Here is a 22,556-nt window from a genome sequence, read left to right on the forward strand (position 1 = left end):
CTTTATTTAACCAGGCTAATCCCAATGACATTACAAAATCTCTTTTCCAAGGGAGCCCTGGTGACCAAGATAAACATAAACGTTAAAAACACATAAAACAAACGGAGGAAACATATCAACTGAATTAGTCTCCAAAGCCTTCACTCAGTTTTTAAATGCTCTAATTAGTATTGGCCTGTCAACCTGCAAAACTGTCTGTCAGTGGTTCCAGGTTACAAGGACAGGGAACATAAAGGCCTGTTTGGCCTTTCAGCGTGAGCCTCATGTTCAGACAGTTACAGGGTGTCAGTTGAAGGCCAACAGTAGGCATGATGAATCCTGACACTCCATTATATTTTCACTTATTTAGAAAAAAACGTTTTGCTTAAGCAGCATGATTTGATAAAGTTCTCTTAGCCATTATGTCGTACTGTTAGCGAGGATAAAATGTTGCTCCGAGGCCTGTAACTGGCAAATCACCTGCCGTGAGAATGGTTCCATTTCCTTTAATGCCCTGGGTGAGGGACCAACCAGCTCAGTAAGGTGCAATAACAAACATTAACCCTGGCAATGTGATTTACAAGTATTTTTACGTGGTTTTGGTGTGAAAACATCTGAAAACTTGGAGTTCATGTTCATAGTTTTAAAAGGTTGTGAGCCTATGCGGGTCTGGGTTGTAGTCAGAGAAAAGCTATAGAAGATGCCTTTGTGTGCAGTCCAGAAATTGGGTTCTCCAGATTTTAAATATAATTCCACTAATGTAAGGCTTTGAAAGAGCTCATAAACTGCATGTTTGCATTTCAGAAAAGTATACAAAGTATACTGCATGCTGATTTGTTTTCATTTCCACTGTTTTCTTGATCCAGCACCCTCTTGACTTCTCCTAGTGTATGGTAGCGCTGAATTAAAAAACTTAAAATTAATCATTCCTTTGTGACAATAGGTCAGAGTTAGTTTCTTATTTTCAGTATCTGTTTTCTGTCATTCTTCACAAGAAACAAGTATTATTTAAGTACTTATTTGTAATTGTAAATGTCTACTACTTGTTTCATACCTGTTATCTCTGGTCCAGTCTGCTCAAACAAAGGTAAAGAAGAGGCAGGAAGAGTGCTTGGTGCAAAGCTGCTGACAGTGCTCAATATCAGGAGAGTAAAGAAACGTAATGTCTGCTCCTGCAATCGTAGTAAAAGAGGTGTATTTGCAACTGCAGGTTGGCCAAAGGAATGTTTCTCAATATGTACATAAGATCTATTTGTACAACTGATTGTTTACACATTTAGTGAATGACTCACCGCAACCTGTGTGCAGCAGCTACTTTACTTTAAAGCAAGTAAAACAAACTCATAAGCTTGAGTTGATATTTGTTCAATTAGCCTGATAGTGAGCTAACTGAAAATCCTGCATAAATCATGTCCAACTGATTATTCTATCATCTTCTTACCTGCCTCTACACTTAATCCTTAGTGATATGAGGGTTGTGTCAGTTTGTTGTACTTAATTCTTGATTGTTTGGGATGTTGCTGTGGAGCACACTGCTGTTAAGTGTCTGTCTTTAACTGTAAAATCTTTTGTTGTGGTTACATTTGTCTGCCACTGAAACAAAGGGAACTGGCAAAAAAAAAGACAGTAACAGGGTGTCATTTGAAGGCAAACAGTAGGCATGATGAATCCTGACACTGCATTATAGTTTCAATCCTTTAGAAAACACATTTTGCTTGAGCAGGCCCTGCAATGGTCTGGCGACCCGTCCAGGGTGTACCCCGCCTTTCGCCCAAAGTCAGCTGGGATTGGCTCCAGCCCCCCTGCGACCCTGTATGCGGGATAAGCGGTTGACGATGGATGGATTTGACAAAGTTCTTATAATCATTATGTTGTACTGTGAGTGGGGATGAAACGCTGCTTGGAGGCCTTAAACTGGCAAGTCACCTGCAGCGAGAGTTGTTTTATTTAATTTCCCTGTAAGGTGCTGATAACAAACCTTAACCCAGACTCTGTAAAAACATCTTTTTGTGGTCCTGTTCCCACCCGCTGGCCAAACAGGATAAGATAGCAAAACTGCTGGTTCAAAGAACTGAATGACGGCAAAACGAAATGTTCAGCAAAAGCAGCAATGGTTTATTTAAGCTTATTGGCATGAATGGTGCAGGAATGAAGATGTTTTCACCAGTTTTATAAAAAATAGCTTATGAAATACTAACTGTGAGAGACCAGTTTTCTTCTAAATGGGCTAAAAGAAGGCTTTGTGGATCCTGATATTTAAAATTAAGCATGCAAAGCTGAAAGTCACATTTATTGCTTTTTACAAGACAAAAAGATTAATCTGCAGTTTAAGTCACAAACAAATTAACAACTACAGTAACAGCAAATGCATATTTTGTGAAACACACGGTGAGAGCAGTGCAATGCAAGGAGTGGTTACATATTACACAACAGTTCACAGTTTGTGTGTCTGCTGAAATGTGTTTTAATCTCAAATGTCTTTCAGTTGGTCTTGTCCCTGTGGGTTCTCCAGCCAGGTAGGAGGCCATGTGGCTTTGATGCTGGGTCTGTCCTTATTGGAGTTATAGTAAGCTGCCAGTTTAGGGTAACGCTCTTCACACAACCTAAAGAATGGAGAAAGTTGGTGTGAGCTTCAAAATTACAAATGTGTTGCTCTTTGGTAATAAGTGCATTAATTTTATCAAGCAGCTTAAAGTCATCTTTAATCATTAAATCCACATACCCAAAATGGAAGAGATAAGCGATAGATGGATAAACCGTCACATCAGCCAGCGAAAAGTTCTTTCCTGCAAAGAAAGAGCCTGATGCCTGGAAGACAAATCAAAGGAGTTAAGGCCACATTCATGTGACAACCAAAAGAACTCATGGCAGCTGCTGAACATGGCAGCATTCATTTGCCATTATCCCTATTAACAATTAACATACATGTTAGCTGTGATGGTTATACTGTAGCTTGTTCCCCGCCCCGCCCCCTTCTTTATTTGTTTTGTCAACCTGCCCAGGGACAAAATATGCAAGTTAACTACTAGCCAACTCTGCTGCACTTACTTTTTAACTGTGCACTGAAATTTCCATTTTGGGGAAATAGACTTATTCACTTTTAGTTTAACAAGAAGGTTAATACCACTCCCGTGTCTGTCCGTTAAATATAAAGCTAAAGTCAACCGCCACTTAGCTTTGCTTCAGTTAAAAATCTTCCTCTGCATCTTTTGTCTCATGTATTTGAGGGTATTTTTGTTTTATCTTGAGGTTTACCTTCTGCAGGTATCCCTCCCACAGCTTGACCTCAGCACTCAGGACGTCTCTGTTTCTCTTCACAGCAGAGTCGTGTCTCTCTCCCTCAGGGACCTTCCAGTTGTAGTATATAACATCAGCTGAGAAATGTTAAAATTGAAAGAAAAAAAAAAAATGAATAAACAGTTATGATGACTGCTCTCGGAGATATGAGAAATCTACCTGCACATTGTGCCTGAACTAACTGCTTTCATTTCCCTTGCAGCTGAGGGTGGGGTCAGTCAGGGAATTGTAATTATGTAACATTAGTGAAGACAGTCAATGTGGCTCAAATAAAGTTTGAAGCAGCCTACTTACAAAATACGGTGTTCACTTTTAGGAACTATATTTCTAAGTATGCACAAGTTGATTGAAATGAATTATGAATGCCACCCTCTTCATTTTGCACCCCTCCCTAAAAAATTCCAGGACCCTGCCCCATGACTTGAGATTTGCATGCAAGCTAGTCTGAGCATGTGACCCTTTGTGGGATTAATATATAGCCTTTCAACATCACTACCTGTTTTAAAGGGGTGCACCACATTAACTTAATGCATGGTGCAACATCTTAATCATGTGAATGCACAGCTCATTAGCTCATGCCTTGTGTTTTGAACATCTCAGGCCTCTGGGGGAGGGGGCTGTTGATGTTGAGCTCCCTCAGAGGAGATTGGCTGAAGACATGAAGTCTCAGAGGTGTAAAGGTGGCAGTTTGGTGTATGATGTTGCCAAGAGCAATGTAGTTCAGAGTCCCAAAAGGCAGACTTCTAAATGGCAACAACAGTTGTAAGTCATAAAGCCCAGTCAGGCTTTAACAACTACATCAAAGTGGCTCAAATGTAACAACTATTTATCATTATGAATATACAGGATTTACAGGGTCAACTGGTATGTCGTGTTTTTAAAAAACAGCAGTGACATACTTCAGCTTCGCATGTCAGGCTTAACATACCCATTTTCTGGTTGAGCGTGAGACCCTCAAACATGCGCTGGTACATCAGTGCTTTCTCAGCCGAGCAGTCGGGGATCAGTTTGTTTCCCTGGGACTTGAACTCACTCTGTTGTTGGAGACATGAAAGGGGACACAATTATAACAGCTGCATGGAGCTCCGGTTTCTCTTCCTCTGCGGTGTAGGGTGTCTGTTTGCTTACTAGGCATTGTTAAACACACTTGGCACAAGTAGCACTCATAATTATTAACTCCTTGTTGGGATATGGCTGCATAACATTTTAACAAGGGCCAAGTTCAGCAGCTTGGCCAAGTTCTTACCTCCAGGTACAAGCAGGCAGCATAGGACTCATTCAGGACATTGTTTCCATGTTTGAAGGCAGGGAGCTGTAAGAAAGGTAGAGTGGAATGAAAACTTTAAGTTTCAATGTTACTACTTAAAGTACTTTATTAGTACTTAAATAAATACACAATTCTCCATTACAGGAGAAAGCAGGCTGGCACTATCAGAAGTTTTTTATTATTTCTACTTAATGGAGTGTTAACTTACCTGACCCCTGGGATTCATGTCCATCACTTCCTGTGACTTGTGCTCCATTTTATCAAAGCGGAGCAGTTTTTGGTTGTAGCCCTGCAGGCTCTTCTCCTCCAGAGCGATCTGCACCCTCCAGCAGGGGGGAGAGCCGGAGCCCCACAGCAGAGTCATGTCCTTAGCCATGGTTATGGAGTGAACTGCTACGCTTGAAAGCAGATGAAGTTGTGAATGGTGGAAGAAGTGAAGAGTAAAGCTTGAGAGGGGCAGATGCCTTGTTTTATAACAAGCTCCAACCCTTGGTATCCTGGATTGGTGGAATTAAGACCCATCCCATTTTTGTCATCACCAAAGATCTGTGACTCAAGACAGTTAAGATAGTTCACACCCTATCCAAGCATGTTTACCACTCTTTCTGTTAACTCAAGGCAACATGATGTCTTAGTGAAAGTCTGCATATTTTAGTAACTGTACTTAACTATTTTAATATGAAATAATGCCTCTAGCCAATTATATCCACTGGAATTAACAAAGTCAGATGTGAGGAGTGACTTCTCTTGCTTTGCATTAATACTCTTTGATCTCAGACATGCATGAAACATGTGCAAAGGGAAACATGAATCCAAGAATAAAATACTGCAATTGTGAGAAACTGATGGGAACTCATAACATCTATACAGTGAATTTGTAAGTAATAAACACTGAAATTGCAACTGCAATTATTTTTTTATGCGCCTGAATATTCCTATTGAAATTCCAACAAACATTTCTTAGAAAATATATATGTATCTGTGGGAACCTTTGTCAGCAAAATCTTGATTTGTTCTTTTTATTTTAAGCTTAGTGGTTTCCTGTTTCCTGTGTGTCCTGATATGTATTGAAAACTCACAGTGACTCAGCACTCAGCAGCCCCCCCCGACACACACACACACACACACACACAGCCTGTCACAATACTTTTTTACAACAGTCAAATCTGCACTGAATGTAATAGACACCACCTGTCTATATATACTTTGTTAATATATATGCACATTTGAGACTGACATTTAAAAACTGAGCACCCATGATTCATTCAACAAGTTGTTTTGTTCTTGAAAGCTGCAGAAATCACATGAAAACCATGTGGCTGTAGCCGGTTTCTTCAAGCGATACATTCAACTACTCACCAGTCTAAAATTCAAAGAATCTGTTTCTTCATCAATATGCAGGCTGTCTTTGTCATAGTGACATGAAGGAAAAGCAATTGTGTTGAAAACTGTTTTTCTATTAAATGTTGTCTTACATGATAAATACACACATAACAAACATTATGTTGGCTTGATGCCCATTCAAATGTATTAACCTGTTTTACTCGTTTTTTAAAGTCTCGTGTTTTCCTTACTGTCGGATTTGTTTGCCTATTGCTTTTATTATCTCGTGTACACACACTAAAGAAGGGACTGCTCTGACTGCACCACTCTGATTTAAATAAAGGTTGAATGATTCAATGATTGCAGTACACAAAGGCTTTAGTTTTTTTTATATATAGACTCTGTAGCAAGAGTGAAGTTCTCTTGATACATATAAACCAGCTTATTTCAGCTTGTTGTAACACGAGGACCCATTTTTTCAGGTTTTGATCTATTTGGCAGCATCGTGCATTTGGACTTGCACGCTGATTATCAGCATGGGATCATCAGCATTTAGCATCAACTCAATTTAATTGTTGTGTTTTTGAAAGCTGCTGAAATCACATGAAAAACATGTGGTTTAGCTGAAGTCTGTTTCTTCCAGCGATACATTCAACTGCTGACCAGTTTTATTTTAGGTTTCTAAGAAGTTTGACAAAGGCGGCCACATCATAATTCATCCATGTTTCAAGAAAAACCCATTGAGAGTCTGAATATACAGTAAGTGTCCTACATTTGGACTTGCAGGCAGATTGTCAGCATGGGATCATCAGTATTTTGTAAGAGGGAGACCTGTGACTGCAGACTACCGGTTCATTGATGCATGCATGAAACTTAAATTTCATCACGGAGTACAAACCCTCAAATCAGTTCGGTTTCCAGAAAAATGAAATTGATGTTTTTGATCAAATAAGCTTTTTGATCAGCTACATTTTTTCATAGTTCTAGGTAAACACTAAATTCCTTGAATATTAGTTTGTCTGTGAACTGTTGAACTGCCACTGAGAAGCATAAAGTGCATCGCTCATGTTTCATCAGAGGCTGTTGCTTGAATGGGGCAGCCCCATGACAGTTAGCCTATTACATCTCTTCCAAATAAAATACCAACTGTCCCAGTTATCATTAGCTGATGGAGCACAACAGGGGACGCCCCAACTCCCAGACAAAACAGGTAGTATATAAAAGGGCCAAGAGGAGGACTGGGATGTCACTTTGCACATCTTCTAGGGCTGCACTACTCAGTATGTGAAAGCTGATGTACTCCTGGTAGTGTGTGCAGGATCTCAACTCAAGTTTATAAGCATGTGAAATGCCTCTACATAAGCAGGTACAGAAGTCTATTTTTTAAGTCTAAGTGATATAGGCCGACATACAGCTCAGTGCAGCTGCTGCGAAAGTCTGAAAGACATTTTACATAAAATGCAAAATCATGCACAGCCTGCAATACAGAGCTATGTCACTTATGCAAAGTCATGACAACACAGAGCATTCCACTTACCTTTGTGCAGAGTGAACCAGTTGTGGCACGGCCATTCAAACAATAAAACAAACCAGTTTATGTCCTCAGACACCACATACCTTTTGTAAGAGATTGTGAGATTGAAATCTTGAGATTGACGCCAGACTTGCCATGAATATTTGGGTTAACAGTCGCGGATTTAGAGCTCATGTGGTTAGATGATCGCATAAGAGCTCAACATAAAATTGCATGAAGTCCAAACTTGAACACATTTCTTACTCCCAGACTTCAACACCTTCAAAAGGGACATCTGGGTTTTGTTTGGCCTATGCTAGTTTAATTGTAGAGCCAATGTATGGGTTTTCAATGTGGTGTGTAGCCTCGAAGACATGTTTGCTTGAGTGGAGGTTTTTTTAGTCAAAACACATGGAAAACTGCTGTTATAGTGACTTATGCATATATTAATAAACAGATATTGATGTTACAAATACACGCCATGTATGTACGCTGGATCAACAATATCACAACATTACATTTGGCCTGCAACCTATGCCTGTTACCCTACAAACATCACATGCTGCACAGACCAACATTGCCTGTGTTTGTTAAATATCTGACAGACACGACTTTTTGACACACTTTTGAACTAAATATAAAAGTTAGTTTGACAAAACAAAAGAACTACATTTCTGCCCTTGTAACACTAATATATTAAGAACATACTGGTGATCTCAACACTTTCATTCCATGACAATATCAGAAAATTAAAGAGCTGTATCACATGTGAAAAGCTGGGAACTGAAACTACAATAAACAAAAGAGCTTTTATAGAAACCAAACCAAAACATTACAGGCAGACGTGATTGTACAGTGTGTGTGTGAACCTCAGATGTCTTTGAGCGTGTCTTGTCCCTTGGGGTTCTCCAGCCAGTGAGGAGGCCAGCTGGCTATGATGCTGGGCCGCTCCTTCAACAATGCGTAATACTCTCCCAGTTTAGGGTAATGCTCAGCAGACAATCTACAGAACAGAAGGTAGGAGACATTTTAAATGTTCAGCCATGCCAGTGTGACTAGAAAATTTAACAGCCTTCTCCCACTTACCCAAATCTGAAAAGAGTAGCAACAGTTGGAAAAACGGTCACATCTGCCAGTGAAAAGGAGGGTCCTGCCAGGTAGGAGCCAGAGCCCAGCTTGAAAGAAAGGGATGGAAAATACAGCATGTCTGAACACGTCCCAGCATGTCGAGTTTGTTTTTGTGTTTGTGTGTGTACTGTGCATACACTACCTTCTGCAGGTAACCCTCCCAGAGCTTGAGTTCAGAGGCCAGAGCTTCCCTGTTTCTCTTCAGAGCTGAGTCGTGCCTCTCTCCTTCAGGGACAAACCAGTTGTAGTAGATAACTGCATCTGAAAAAGAAACACAATTTACATATTCAGTGCACACAGCGTTCACTGAGTGGACTGTATCTTCGAAACATGTCAGCCAGTATTACTGGTGTTGGTCTTTTAATGGGATTTGCTAACAATAAGAAAAATAACAGAATAATAATAATAAAAATAATAGAATCTCACTAGCCTTCAAATCATAGAATCATAGAATGAACAGTGGGAAACATAACAGGGAAAACAATATTTTTGATGCTATTATGACACCAACATTAGAAGCTGAGCATTTTTTTTTTTACCTGCGTGGTAATTAAATAACATGTTTAAAATGACCTCAGTTGTATTTGTTTTTGTTTTGTTTTGGGTTTGATCTGACTGCTCATGGAATTTTTTATGTATTTGTCTTACTGAGTTTTTCGTAGAACGTGGGACCCTCCATCATGCGTTGGTACATCAGTGCTTGTTCTGCCGGGCTGTCTGGGATCAGTTTGTTTCCCTGGGACTTAAACTGACTCTGCCATTAAGAGAGAAAAAGACACACACACATACATTTCAAGATGTCACACATCATAATGTTTCATTTAGTGTTGATATCTGTTGCTGACATTTTTCTGTTGATGGAGAGGCTTGCTCACCTCCAGGTAAAAACAGACTGCGTAGGATTCATTCACGGTGACGTCTCCATGTTTGAAAGAGGGAAGCTTAAAAATCAAACAGGATATAATGTGAGCAAGACAGACTGTATATAAAGAGTCTAAACTATTAGCTCTCATCACATAGCATGTCTTAATGCTTAGACAGTTATTTCAGGTCACCCTTGCAAAAGAGGTTCTTAATCTCAATGGGAATCTCCTGGTTAAATAAAGGTTAAATAAAAATTTGACTCTTATGAATGACTAAGAATTATAGTGTGTGTGTTGTTTTTCAGAGCAGTACTGCAAATTAATGTACATGCACCTTATTGAAACTGAGCTGTCACCGTATAGTCATATGTCACGTTTTCGGACGGCTCTTTCAGAGGTGTGTCAAGCAGGCCACAGGCTCTTAATATTGTTCAGAAATTTTCAAAGAAAAAGCAAAAAAATAAAGCATTGCAGCAGAAAACGTTTTCATGATTTTATTTTGTAGAGAGTTGAACTGAAGTGTTTATATGTGAGTAACTGTTGCTATCATGACTGAGATCTATTTCAGTACTGCTATCAAAGCACCATAATCTGGCTGCGGGACAGATATTATTGTTGGCGCGCAGTTTTGGCGAGGGTCCATACTCACAGAGAGAATTAACCATTTCCATTGTCAATGTTTGTATAAACTTTATCTATTATGTGGTTATTAATGGACTGTGGTACAGAAACAATGACAATGTTACACACTCTTGGCTTCCATTTTCCATGTTATCTGTCAGTGGCCAATTCGCAATAATATATTTTACTAAATAATTATGTCAATATAATTTCTTAATATATCTACTTAAAGAAATCTAATTTCTTGACTGGCTACTTTCTGCTGTCTCAGAAGACAACACCTTTTGTGCTGTGTCACCATAGCTGTCCTACGCTCTTTCAAAGGGTAGGGGGGCGCTGTGGTAGACTGCACAGTTGGTTGCAATTCACAACCCTCTCCACTAGATGCCACTAAAACTTTAAAACAACAGAACCTTTAATATACCCCGAATTAAATTGTACACTGAAAATGAACGAAATAGGAGGACTGTACCGGCTGACTTTCATGTTGACCATTCACGCAGTCAGAATGCAGTTGACAAGACCAGTGTTCACTCTCTGCACTTTATTAATCAGATTGGAGACCAGCAGGGCACTTAAACATACTTTAGGCTAGATTTGTGAACTTGTGTGGTTCTACAGAAGGACAACAGATATAAACAAAAATGTAGCAGTTTGCAGAATATTCACCACTGTGCACAGAGGTAAATAACAGACATATCACCTGCTCTCCTGTTAAAACATAGGTAAAGGGCACCATCTAGTGGTGAAACAGTAACGTTACATGCTGCGGCTCCAGGGGCGCTACCGTCCAAATACCGTTAATGTCCGTGAAATAGTGACTCCAACAACTGAGCTAACTAGCAAAGGACAATACTACTAAATATGTTGGAACTACTAACATAACATTACAGAAACGGTAACACAATATAGCACACGAACATGAAATTAAATAGCAGGACGGTATTAACGTAAAAAGGACACACTTTTACTGCATCCGTTATTCGTCTTAAACCTTCAGAAAGTAACCACACATTTTTGCTGGGAAACTGGAAAACAATGCATTGCTAAAGCTTTGGAAAGTGTCTGGAGTTGCCTTACTTAACAGCTGGCATTTCAGGGATAATAAAAATGGTTGAAAGGCATGTCGCATCTGTTTTTAATAGTTGTGGTTGTTTTGCGCTTGTCACAATGTTGTTATTCTCGGGTGGAAAATGTCAGGGGTGATAGCCTACCGTTCCTCTATTTTACAGGTTACCATGGATTTACTCCCTACCTGACCCCTGGGATTTATGTCTAACACTTCTTGGGACTTGTGCTCCATTTTCTCAAAGGAGAGCAGTTTTTGGTTGTAGCCCTGCAGGTTCTTCTCCTCCAGAGCGATCATCACCCTCCAGCAGGGAGGAGAGCCGGAGCCCCACAGCAGAGTCATGTCCTGGGCCATGCCTTCAGTTTTCACGGCCTACAACCTCAGGGTTTCCACAAGCGTCTCAGAAGCTGAGCAGACAAACGCAGAGAAAAAAGGGATTGCACTCTGTCCACAGTTCACAGGGATCTCAAGCTGTAATAAAAGCGCTTACTGCCACCTGCTGGTTAGGAGGTGGCAATGTAATTTTTTGGTCTTTCAAATAATTTCTCTTTGTGATAGCTTACATGTTTTATAAAAACGTCAAATGTTAACCCATTTGAGAAACATTCAATAGGAAAATTAAGCATGCCATTTATTTATTGATTTTTCACCATTAAACTAACTTACAGATATATAAAATAATGGTAAAGTAAATGTTTGTGTTTCAGAGATCCTTCAGGATGCCATAACTCTGTGGGCTGGCCAGCCGGTGTGGGGCCAGCTGGCTTTGATGCTGGGTCTGTCCTTCAACAGGCTGTACTATTTGGCCAATCTGGAGTAACGTCCAACAGACAGCCTCAAGACAAGAAACAAGTTTATGATGTCACTGAAAGCCAAAGCAGATTAACTCGTTCTTCCACCAAGCACTACACTCACTAACCCAAAACAATAAGCAATGTTTGGAAAAATTGTCACGTCAGCCAACGAGAAGGTCCCTGACAGGTACAAGCCTGCAGACACCTTGATGCCGAAATCAAATGACAAACACTGCTTTCTGCATTGTGTGTGTGTGTGTGTGTGTGTGTGTGTGCTGTTCATTCGCTACCTTCTGCAGGTAACTCTCCCAGAGTTTGAGCTCAGTGGCTAGAGTTACCCTGTTTCTCTTCACAGCAGAATCATGTCTCCCCTCTTCGGGGACAAACCATGCAAAGTAGATGAATCTAAGACAGATCATTCGAGATGAATATCACTGTTCATTTTGTTCCTCTTCACTCTGTGTCTGTGTTGGTATTTGTGTTAGGGTGTGTGTCTCTTACTGAGTTTATCAGTGAGGGCCTCCATCATGCGTTGGTACCTCAGTGCTTGTTCTGCAGGGCTGTGCGGGATGAGGTTGTTGCCATGGGACTTAAAGTGACTGTCTGCAGCAACGTAATAGAAAACAACAACGAAGACCAGGCCTATGTGTCATAGTCAGTATAAAACATAATATACAGGATATTCCATATTATCTGACGTTGTTTTTTCACTCTCAAATGGTAAAAAAGAGGCAGTGTGTTGCTCCAGGTTTTACATTCTACCTCCAGGTACAAACAAGCTGCACCAGACTCATTCAGGATGTTGTCTCCATGTTTGAAGGCTGGGAGCTGGTAGAATGAAGTAACATGAAAATGATTGAATACTTACAAATTAACTACACTGTCTTGTGCCTTAAAGGAATTCAACATTTATTCTGATGTAACACATTTTTTGTATAGTGCAGACAAACTAATGAATAGTTTATGAATTCATAAAACATTAACAAAATTTAAATAATGGAAATATTGGACTGGCTATAGGGATTAACCCCTATAGAAAAGTGATACTGTTTTACTGTAACAGCTAACTAGATTGCACTGATATGGTCGTTTTTACTGTACTTGATATTTGAAAACATGTGAATACCAACCTGTCCTCTCGGGTTGATTTCCAAGACTTCCTGGGATTTGTGCTCTCTGATCTCAATGCTGAACTGCACAAGTTAAATGAGCAGCAGTTTAAGGCACCTCATTAATCCAAAGGCTGGTCAGTAGAGGCACAGCCACATGTTGTAGTGTATTCAAGTGCTCAGAAATGAAAGCAGTGAAAAAGAATGACATGCACATCCTTTTCTTTTATTATTGCAGAATGCGTGTACACGGCATTTCAAGTGAAAGTATTTGTAACAACGGTTTTGTGTCCTGCCCACTACATGATATTTATGCAGCAATATTTCCCAGTTTTTGATGTACTGTGAGAGGAGCAGATGGTTCAGCTGGGACTTACATTATCCACAACCTGTTCAAGTTCATACAAAGTACAATGTGACCACATAGTTCGAGGGAAATGTCAGAGTACCGCTCCTCTCTCTGAGCACAGAGCAATACTTATATTTCAGCTATAACCACATATTTTATTCTTTTATAACAATTCACAGAATATCCCATTGTTTTTAACCCTTTCTCTCAGACTATAATACAAGTTTCTACAGAAATTACAAAAATAATACATCACATGAACCGCACTAAACATCCACACTGTAGTACTACAAGTACCTGGCAGCTGAAAGGGCATTTACACATTTTATGCAGAATTCTCTGCATGTCCTTCAAAATAGATTGTTAAAACAACCAAAAAGAACATCTTTTTGTCTTTTTACACTTTACAAATGGCTCCTCTGAGATAAAAACTTCCTTTTTTTCTGTGTTTTGAATCAGTCGTTCATTTCAGAATGAGTAACTGTTCATGTTGAGTAAGGTGCAAGATGTCCGAGCTTTGCAAATAAATACTGAGATCAATGTTGCCAAAAAATTAAAAAAAGTGAATTGTAATCAACACTCATATCAACACTGGATATAACTACACCTGTGAATGTGACATTTGTGAGTTAGCTGAGAAGTAGGAGGTGAATGAAACGAGTGAGAGCTGGCGTTTTAAATGAAAGGCACACGTCAGATTGAAAACCTTTCACATTCCTACTAAACACAAATACACACGTCACTTGTCAAACGTGCAGCTGCAGAAGCAAACATTTGCCTTTTCACAAAGGATCATTCTTAGTAAGCCTCTTTGTTTGTTGGTGATCTCTTGGGATTCTTTGAAACTGGATGAGAACAAATCAAACTTCCTCTTCAGCCAGTGAATCTTTACAAACTGAAATTCACAGCTTAAATTACAGAAAAATGGTGGCGTCACAGCTGCAGAAACTCACAAGCAAAAATTACCTTTTGGACTAATGCAACATTTCAAATATATGTTTAGATAAATAGGAAGGGTTTCATTTCAGCGTAGAGGCAGCGTCACTGAATACAAATTTCCGTTCCCTTGCCAGGTTGAACACGTAAGTCCTTAATCGACGCATTCTCTTTCTTCATTTCCACTTTTTCTTAGGGAAGAATTTTTCTTTGTGTTGCATTAAAAAACACTAACATGGCCGCGGCTTCAGGACTCAGACACATCAGGCAAAATTAGCAGCTGGCAAAAACCTAAAAGGGGTTTGTGGCAGGTGAAATATGACGCTGTAAAGGTGATGAAGGCAGACGTCTACTCGATGATTGTGGCTTTGTTTCCATGGAAATGAGGACAGGCGGGAGGGTGGATGATCACATCGATGTATCCGGGGAATCGGTTAGTCCTAAAGCAAGTGCTTCTTCTGGGGTCAGTCCGTTCTTCAGGGTCCGCCTCACTGCGAGAAGAGAAGGTTATTTATCACATTTATCACATCAGCTGCTGTGATCAAGCTAATGCTGTCTCCTAAAACCATACTACATACTAACATTATACAGTATGTACAATATACTAAGCTTTATAGTATACTGTTCAAATCCCCATATTTGTTTAGATTTGTAAATGTTTTATACAAACAGGAAATGATACAATACTTTCTCTCCTGCGTTGCTGACATAAAAAGTGTGATTTTAAGATGCTATTTCAAATTACAAACACATCTGTGCTACTCTGATTATGCTATTGCACATTCAAGAAGACTCCACTTTTTAAAACTGCTTTTAAGGTCTGATTTTGTGCCCAGCACTTCTCTGTGCTTGTACTGTATTTTTGCGATAGATGGTTTAGAAAAAACTATGGTCAAAATTGATGCAGCATAGGCCGAGATATCCTGATTTTCATTTTTTAGCATGGGTCAAGCAATTGAAACACTGCATCCTTCCTTTCCCATAACGCAACAAAACGTGGCTGATATACCTGTCAAACCTACTCACTTTGGATCATAATGCAGACTTTAATGTAAAAATGTAAAGTCTCAAGCCCAAATCCAGGATGACCCTGATGACATCATCAGGGTTGTTTCTTTTAGATTTTTTTATTTAACTTATCTGTGTATACTTAGTCCACAATTTGTTGGATTTGTTCCTAGCTTAATGTGAGCAGCTTCTTTAGTTTGATTGTGTGTGGCTTTGTGGAGGAATAATGTAAATGAACAGCACATTACCAGAAATCAAAGGTTTAAAGCTAAAGCATGTGAACTGACAGTTTTAAATAAACTTTTTTCTTTTCCAGTGAGAACATACAACATGAGCAAAACCTGCTTAGGATTTGTATGTGGTACGGATTTGGGACAGAAGTTAAGGATTTAGGTCGTACATGACTTGCGGTTGGCCCTGGACCTCCTCCTCTCGCGGGGTTGGGCTCTGGTTCCTGGACCCTGAGTGGCCGACCTCACTATACGCTCCATGATGTCGTCTGCGGCGTCGTCTCCACAGATCTGAGCTTCTTCCACGGCTGGTGTCCAAGACTGCATACTGCGACCTGAACAAAATAAAGAGAACAACAAAGGCTTATGCATTAACAAAGAAATACCTTAATGGGCCGTGACTTTTGCATTTCGTCTCTAAGTGACCCTGTAGGGAACTTCCTGTCACCCTCACCTCCCCGTCCAGGCCTGGACCTTGTCCGTGTCCGAAGCCCTGGTACGCCAGCGGGCTCCTTGTCACCGCCGCTGATGCTGGTTCTCAGTACCGCTTTCATGTGCTCGTGCTCTGCAGCATCCTCAGAGTGGCCCAGACCCAGAGGCTGCTCGCTCTCCTGGCTGCCACTAGGGGCGCTGTTGTTACTGGTGGAGCCATGCCGACCACACTGACGGTGTGAGACAATGAATGAGAATAAGAATTTGGCTTTTTGTATTTGAAGTATTTTGGGCTTTGACTCAAACAAGCTGAAGCGTCACGGAAAACATCCAACCTGTAAATATTATGATGCCTACTCTACTTCACTGACTGAGCCACTCAGATGTTAAAGTCAGTGAAAAGGAAAACTCTGAGGTAAAGTGCTTCAGTCAGGGTTAGTGGTTTCATGAACACACACACACACACACACACATGCAGACAGCCAGCACACATGTTGATACCTCACTCTCCTCTTCATCATCAGACTATAGGGGAAAGAAAGAGGGAAAGTAAAAGTCTAGATCAGAGAAAGTAACGGGGGAAAAAGTGAAGAAGCAGCTCTAGACTTGCTAAGAGAAGGACAAGAAGATAGAATGGAAAGTCTGAGTGTGTCTTTGTGCAAGGGACTGTGCGTGCGATGCTCACAGGAGCGTTGACGTCCATGATCATCTTTCCTCGGGTCTTGTTGCGTTCGCGATGGTCTGCTCGCTTCTGTTTCTGCTGCAGCACGCGGTCTCGGGTAGTTCGGTACTCCAGCGCAAACTCGCTGATGATTTTACTGAACCTGTGGACGCTGACCTCTCTCACACTGTAGGCCGGATGACCGAGGAACAACAGGAACGAATGGAACCTTGGAGAAGGAGTTACAGGTGGGTCTCTTTTAGGCTGTTTAACGTTTATGGCCAAATTTCACTACACACTAGAAATTTGACAAATTACTATTCAACTACCTGTTGATGATCCTGCGGTGAACAATCTTGAGGATGATGATCCTCTCAGCACAGTCTTTGAGGAAGTCAGACATCTTCTGCTTCAGCTGGGGCTTCATCTCATGCTTGGCGATCACCTTCAAGTGGTCCCATGAGGCTTTGCAGCGCCGCTCCATCTGACACAGGTTCTCCTGCAGCTGGTCGAAATCCACCTGCCGGAAGAGATGTTGATGCAAATAAGGGACTTGTAGAGGGAAAGTCCTTTTAGTAATTGTATGTATTCCTCTTTGAAAGGGTTCAATATCATTCAGCTAAAATGTAAAACATCATACAGGAATTAAGTGGGTACACCAAATCTTTTGTCAATAACGTAATGTAAACTTATAGTTAATTCAACTTCAGACAGTGTTCAAAAAGCTGCATGATTAACATTATTATTATTATTGGCAGACTTCCCACCATGCATTGTTTGAGAGCTGAATCTCTCCAGAAACCCTTCTTTTTTGTAGTTTAAACTGTTTTTTTTTTCTTTGAAAATGTTTTACAGTGTAGGGATGCAAAATAGCATGTACACAAGCCTTTCAAAAGTGAGCACGGAGCGTACTTTTGCAGACCGGGTGATGGCTCCGATCTCGGAGTAGAGGTCGGTGCTCTGAGGGAAGTTGTCAACCACTGCAGAGCAGACGTGATGCAGCAGAGACTGCTTATGAACCGTGTCCTTCACCTCCGGAACCTTCTCCAAATACGTCATCTCGAAGCCTTTAGCCTGGACGCATGGACACACAAATTACTCACAAAAAAAATTCTGTTTCTTTTAATGCTTTCCTATGAAATAACAGCATCTCACAAGAATCCAGTCCTTAAAGTTGTTTAGAAAATGAACTAGAAAACAACCAAGTGGCTGAGCAAAGGGTTTCTGAAGTAGTACTGTAAGGTACATCTGTTCTCACCAAGTTATAGTAGCTAATATGTGATGTAATTTTTAATGTACAAATTACAGGCTTAGAAAATCCACACTCCATTAAAATCACTGAATGTCTCTACAATTACAACAAACAAAAGAAGCTTGTCATGATGTCCCAGTATGATGAAGGGAGCCTGTTATTGTCATGACTCACATTGGTGCCATTAAGGAAGTTTCCAATAGAGAGCAGCGTGGAGAGGATGTAGCGTAGTGTTTTGTTCTTCTCCAACTGTTCCATACCCTCCTTCAGATCCTGCAGCGGCTCTGCTACTTCCTGGAAGGATTAAAACACACACATACATGTACACACATGTCATTAGTTGAGTCAGATAAGACTCCCAAAAACATGTGTTTCACGAGTCTACGGTTACATAAGTGGTGAACAGGTGCCCCTAGTCTCCCACCACAAATCGCTTGCGCTTGAGATCATGAGAGGTTGTTTAAAGGTCTCGGCGAGCCTTCGCTATCAAAGGTGCTCCTGATTACATGATGCTTTTGTTTTTGTGCAGCAGACTCTCTTGCGCGCGCATTTGTGTGCCTGCATGGTATGTTGCCCTTAAGCCTCCACTACCAAACCAGTCCCACAGTCGGGTCGGAAACGCCACTCTGCCCGAACGCGCGGCAGAAATCGTGCCTTTCATGGAGAGATTAAAGACGGCTGCATCCTGCGGAAAGCCATAAAATTTACAGGACAACGGAGGGGCGTTGTGTGTTTTTCATTCTCTGGGTTTTTGTCTTTGAACTTCTCCTCCTGGATGCATTCTTCACTCGAGTAAAACCTGGTGTGCCAGGAGAAGACAAGGTGCCGCTAATAAGCGTGCATATTTGGCTCTGTTGTTATGATGTAACTATGTTGATGTTTTACGGATGTTGTTTGTACTAAAAGGGATGTTGATACTAACTGACACGGGCATAAGACACACACACACAGGCACACATGTTGTGCACATTCACTAAATCCTTTATGGTGCAGAGTTCATTTGGCTTTGTACGGGTATGTCTGTTCCTGCTTTAATAAAACCACATTCAGTTGCGCAGTACAATTTTAAATGTGTGTTTGATAATGGTTTAGGTTTGGCCTTCCCACAGCTGCATTCTTAAGAAAAGTATCTACCCTTTTCTTTTTTCAAACTGCCCCATGTTTATACGGACCTTCTCAGTTGCTTCATAGTCCATCTTGAAGGCCCAGAGTTGGAGTCTGGCAGAGAGCTCGCTGATGGAGGACAGAGTGAGGAGGAACTGCTCTGCTGAGCCCAGCGGGACATCTGGGTTGGCCAGCTGGGCCTCCTGGATTTTCTGCTTCTCCTCCTCTGTGGGGATCATCGTCAGGATTTTCTGAGGGCAAGGACAGAGTGGGATAAGAGAGGACAGGAGTATATGGGCGATGAAGGATTTGGGAAGTTTCAGTCATGTTCACCCCTTTCTTCCTTTCACCAGTGTCTGTATCTCACCTCTATGCCCTCCTTGTTGAGCGCGTACTCGTCAAAGTTGAGGATGGCCGTCTTGATAGTGCGAGGAGGAGGCAGCACCGTCAGACCGATGTTGATGGCGTTACTCCTCTTGGAATCCAAAACGATGATCTCCTGACGCTTGCCGTCTGCTGCTGTTTTCTACGGCACAAAAACACACAGTGGGTCAAGGCTGGGTCTCCCCCAATCCCCCCTTCGCCTCTCTCTGTCTCTTTCCTCGGTGTGGTCCGCTTTATGGGCTTGTAAGGATTAGAGGGATCATCACTCAGGTTACACTGACTGCAGCTGTGGGAGCTATATGGTTTGTCGGAGCAGTGTTTAGGGGGGTGTCACCGTATGTGAACATATGACCTCACCATTTTAAACTATTAATGGAAGGAAGTCGTAATATGTCACCACATAAAAGTGTAACAGAGTAGGTGCTAAGACCTTGTTACTGCCACTAGGAAGTTATTTACTCACCACATGGTGACTGGAACACTACAGTCTGGCACTATTGACTTGTTACATGTTGCAGTTTATGCTGTTTTCATTTGTAAGACTCATCTTTTTTCTTTCATTAGATAGTGCAGCTCTCCCAGGTGAGCAACCGGAGTATAGTTAACTTATTTGTTATAGAGATGCATTACCTTACTGAGCTAAAGGCAAAGAATTTAAACACATATTTAAAATTCTGATGGGTAAAAGCACCTAAAGAAGGGAACAAAGGAGAGTCTGCCAAAGCAAAAGCTGTTTGTAAAGTTTCCTCTGACCTCTGATGGCTTGAATATTCTGGTGGTCCTCTAAATCTTGGATTGTCTTATTAACTGACAGCTTTGCTTGAGCTATTTCGATACTACAGCAGCAGACCGCCATCACACATCACCGACACATTACGTGTAGACACCGAAGCTGAGCCGAGGTGAGCTACTAACTGGTTCAGCTCTAACAGAAGCTGTGGTTTTGGAGCAGTGGCTCCGGAGTTCAAAGTATGAGAAGCCTATTTCAGCTCCCCATCTTAGCAGATCATACCTTTCTTATTTAGAGGCTTTGTGAGAATTACCAAGGATTCAAAACTGGTCAGGATCAGAACACATGTGACCCCATTTAACTCTTAAAATATCACCTTTCAAGTGCTGGAGATAGTGGACACCACACCCGTGGGCTGGTTGGTAAAAACAACGTGTTTGTGATAAAGCACCAGCCACTGATGTACAGGAAATATCACAAGGACAAAATAGAAAGTACATGACTCCTGTCGATCATCTGTAGTTTACATGAGAAGTTGATACAACATTAAATATGTTAGACACATAATGTGGTGGATTAAGAAATTAATTCACACAAATATCATATGCTGGTGCAAGGTGACCAGAAAACATGTCAGTCTGTCCACTAATCAGTAAAAATCTGGTTAGGTAGTACGACCTTTGACTGACCCACAGACAAATATAAAATGTTATGTCCCAAACCTCTCTGAGCCCTGTTCAGGCACAGCTTATTTACCTTTGTAACTGGTATTTCCTTTGATTTCGTTTCAAACAGGTGCTCCAGTTTGGCTGTGTCCAACTTCACTGGTTCCAGTGTGGACCAGAGCGAGTCTCCGCTCCGCTTGTAGTCCCTGTACTGAGAGTCTGTCGGCCGCACCTGATCACAATCAAAACATTATGCAGAGGGATGTGTTAGACTCTCAGTTCCTACAATAAAACAGGTAAATGAGAGACTCTGAACACAAAGAACCACAAATTATAGCAGGACCAGGAACAGAGTGGGTCATTGTGATGACTCCTCAATCACAACGGGTTAATAAAAACGTGCTGTCTTACAAGAACTTTTCATCCTTACAACCTCCACCCCAACCAACAAAATGGGCCTCAGACAAACCAAAAACGTTTATGACTTAATTCCTCTACACACAGAGAGAAAGGTGTGAGACACTATGCCTCCACTTATCATCCACTGGATAAATGAAAACAGTGATGCAATTGTTTTGTCCAAAAAGCCTTAGTTGTACTTGACTGATGGAAATGGTAACTGAATCTTGACTCACCTCGCTCCAGAAGAGCCTGATTGTCTTCTTCTTCTTGTTGAAAAGAGGTGGCTCCGGGGGAGGAGGCACTGGAATTGAGGAACTAAAGGAAGGGGGAGGAGGAGGCCTCATAATCCCAATCAATGGAGGGGGTGGGGGGCAGCTGCCTAGCATGGGTGGTGGTGGAGGAAAGCAGGGAATGCAAGGGGGAGGAGGTGGCGGGGGTGGGAGGTCTCCGCATCCTCCCATCAAAACAGCATCCAGAATGTCCTTGTCATCGTCCTCCGTCAGGTCGGTGAAGTTGATGTCCCCGATGCGCAGCTCTCGAGGGCTGGCCAGGAGCTGGTCCCAGATCGTGTCCGATTCCTTTTTGGGTGGAGGAGGAGGGGGCTCAGGGGCTGGAATATCCAGGTGAGGGTGGGGCGAAACGAGGTCCTTGATCAAGTCTCCAAACCGCTCGGCGAATGGTCGGATAGTCCCGCGGTTCTCTGATTTGTCAGATCTGTTGTTTGTCTTCTGGTCATCGCCCAGTGGCCCGTCCGCATTCTCCTCGGTTTCTTTGTCCTCTCCCTCTTCTTTCTCTTTCTCCTTCTCTGCATCCTCTTCCTCCTCCTCCTCATCACTGGGCTTCTTGTTCTGGGAGTACAGCATGTCTAGCATGAAGAGCTTGCTGTTGAGGAGTTTGCTGCACTGCTCATTCACTTCTGCCTCCTTAAAGCCTGAGAAGGAGGTTGATGGGGTAAACAGGAGAGAGGAATGTAAGAAAGAGCGCTCACTGGGCCATTGCTGTTGTCAAGATGGCCTTAAATCAAGTGCTTACGTACTTTAGAGTATCAACTAAATTAGAAATACAATGAGATATATTATACAAATTAAGTATCATTAAGAATTAATAAAGGGGCACTTACTCGTCAAAAGGAGTAATGCTCAGCCTGTGGAAACAGTTAATGGTGTTTTTCAAATTTTTTTCAATTTTGACTGAATTGTCTTTCTGTCATTTAAGGAATATTGGCAGAGTCAGATTGGTTCTCTCCCGGGCAGACAAAGAAAAGTTAATACATAATTTCATCTCCAGCAGGCTGTGCTATTGTAAGACAATTCTGTCTGGTGTGTCTAAGAAAGCTATTGGTCAGTTACAGCTTGTACAAAACACAGCAGCACGCGTTGTGACAACCACACAGAAAGAGAGAGCCGACATACCACAGACTCCAATCTTAAAACTGTTACA

General features: G+C 41.4%; 3 protein-coding genes and 1 pseudogene across 5 annotated transcripts in view; all 4 read right to left on the reverse strand.

Annotated features, from left to right (window-relative positions):
- Positions 1-2,073: 2,073 nt before the first annotated feature.
- On the reverse strand, positions 2,074-4,993 carry LOC119907069 (glutathione S-transferase A-like). The gene is made up of 6 exons (XM_038724634.1): positions 4,752-4,993; positions 4,523-4,588; positions 4,205-4,310; positions 3,235-3,353; positions 2,702-2,787; positions 2,074-2,582 (listed from the first exon to the last, which is right to left on the reverse strand). The coding sequence occupies exons 1-6, from the start codon at positions 4,917-4,919 to the stop codon at positions 2,450-2,452; spliced, it is 678 nt and encodes a 225-aa protein (XP_038580562.1). The 5' UTR covers positions 4,920-4,993; the 3' UTR covers positions 2,074-2,449.
- A 2,809-nt stretch (positions 4,994-7,802) lies between these two features.
- Positions 7,803-11,497, reverse strand: LOC119907068 (glutathione S-transferase A-like). The gene is made up of 6 exons (XM_038724633.1): positions 11,247-11,497; positions 9,383-9,448; positions 9,156-9,261; positions 8,650-8,768; positions 8,466-8,554; positions 7,803-8,382 (listed from the first exon to the last, which is right to left on the reverse strand). The coding sequence occupies exons 1-6, from the start codon at positions 11,412-11,414 to the stop codon at positions 8,250-8,252; spliced, it is 681 nt and encodes a 226-aa protein (XP_038580561.1). The 5' UTR covers positions 11,415-11,497; the 3' UTR covers positions 7,803-8,249.
- Positions 11,498-11,751: 254 nt separating this feature from the next.
- Positions 11,752-13,388, reverse strand: LOC119906855 (annotated as a pseudogene).
- The window catches only part of fhod3a (formin homology 2 domain containing 3a), a 64,482-nt gene continuing 55,094 nt past the window's right edge, over positions 13,169-22,556 (reverse strand). For 2 of the 3 annotated variants that reach the window (XM_038725250.1, XM_038725252.1), the window contains 12 exons: positions 21,350-22,047; positions 20,806-20,946; positions 19,303-19,461; positions 19,004-19,186; positions 18,006-18,125; positions 17,492-17,653; positions 16,909-17,099; positions 16,604-16,808; positions 16,420-16,443; positions 15,941-16,148; positions 15,657-15,821; positions 13,169-14,739 (listed from right to left, as the gene is read on the reverse strand). In XM_038725250.1, coding sequence (XP_038581178.1) covers positions 14,657-14,739; positions 15,657-15,821; positions 15,941-16,148; positions 16,420-16,443; positions 16,604-16,808; positions 16,909-17,099; positions 17,492-17,653; positions 18,006-18,125; positions 19,004-19,186; positions 19,303-19,461; positions 20,806-20,946; positions 21,350-22,047 — 2,339 coding nt within the window. In that variant the 3' untranslated portion in view covers positions 13,169-14,656. The remainder of the gene's footprint in view (positions 14,740-15,656; positions 15,822-15,940; positions 16,149-16,419; positions 16,444-16,603; positions 16,809-16,908; positions 17,100-17,491; positions 17,654-18,005; positions 18,126-19,003; positions 19,187-19,302; positions 19,462-20,805; positions 20,947-21,349; positions 22,048-22,556) is intronic. The other variant, XM_038725251.1, reaches the window with a different exon arrangement.

Source organism: Micropterus salmoides, unplaced genomic scaffold (genome assembly GCF_014851395.1).
Source record: "Micropterus salmoides isolate LMB-PRFRI ecotype aquatic unplaced genomic scaffold, ASM1485139v1 Ms_hic_scaffold_17, whole genome shotgun sequence".
Lineage (NCBI taxonomy): Eukaryota > Metazoa > Chordata > Actinopteri > Centrarchiformes > Centrarchidae > Micropterus > Micropterus salmoides.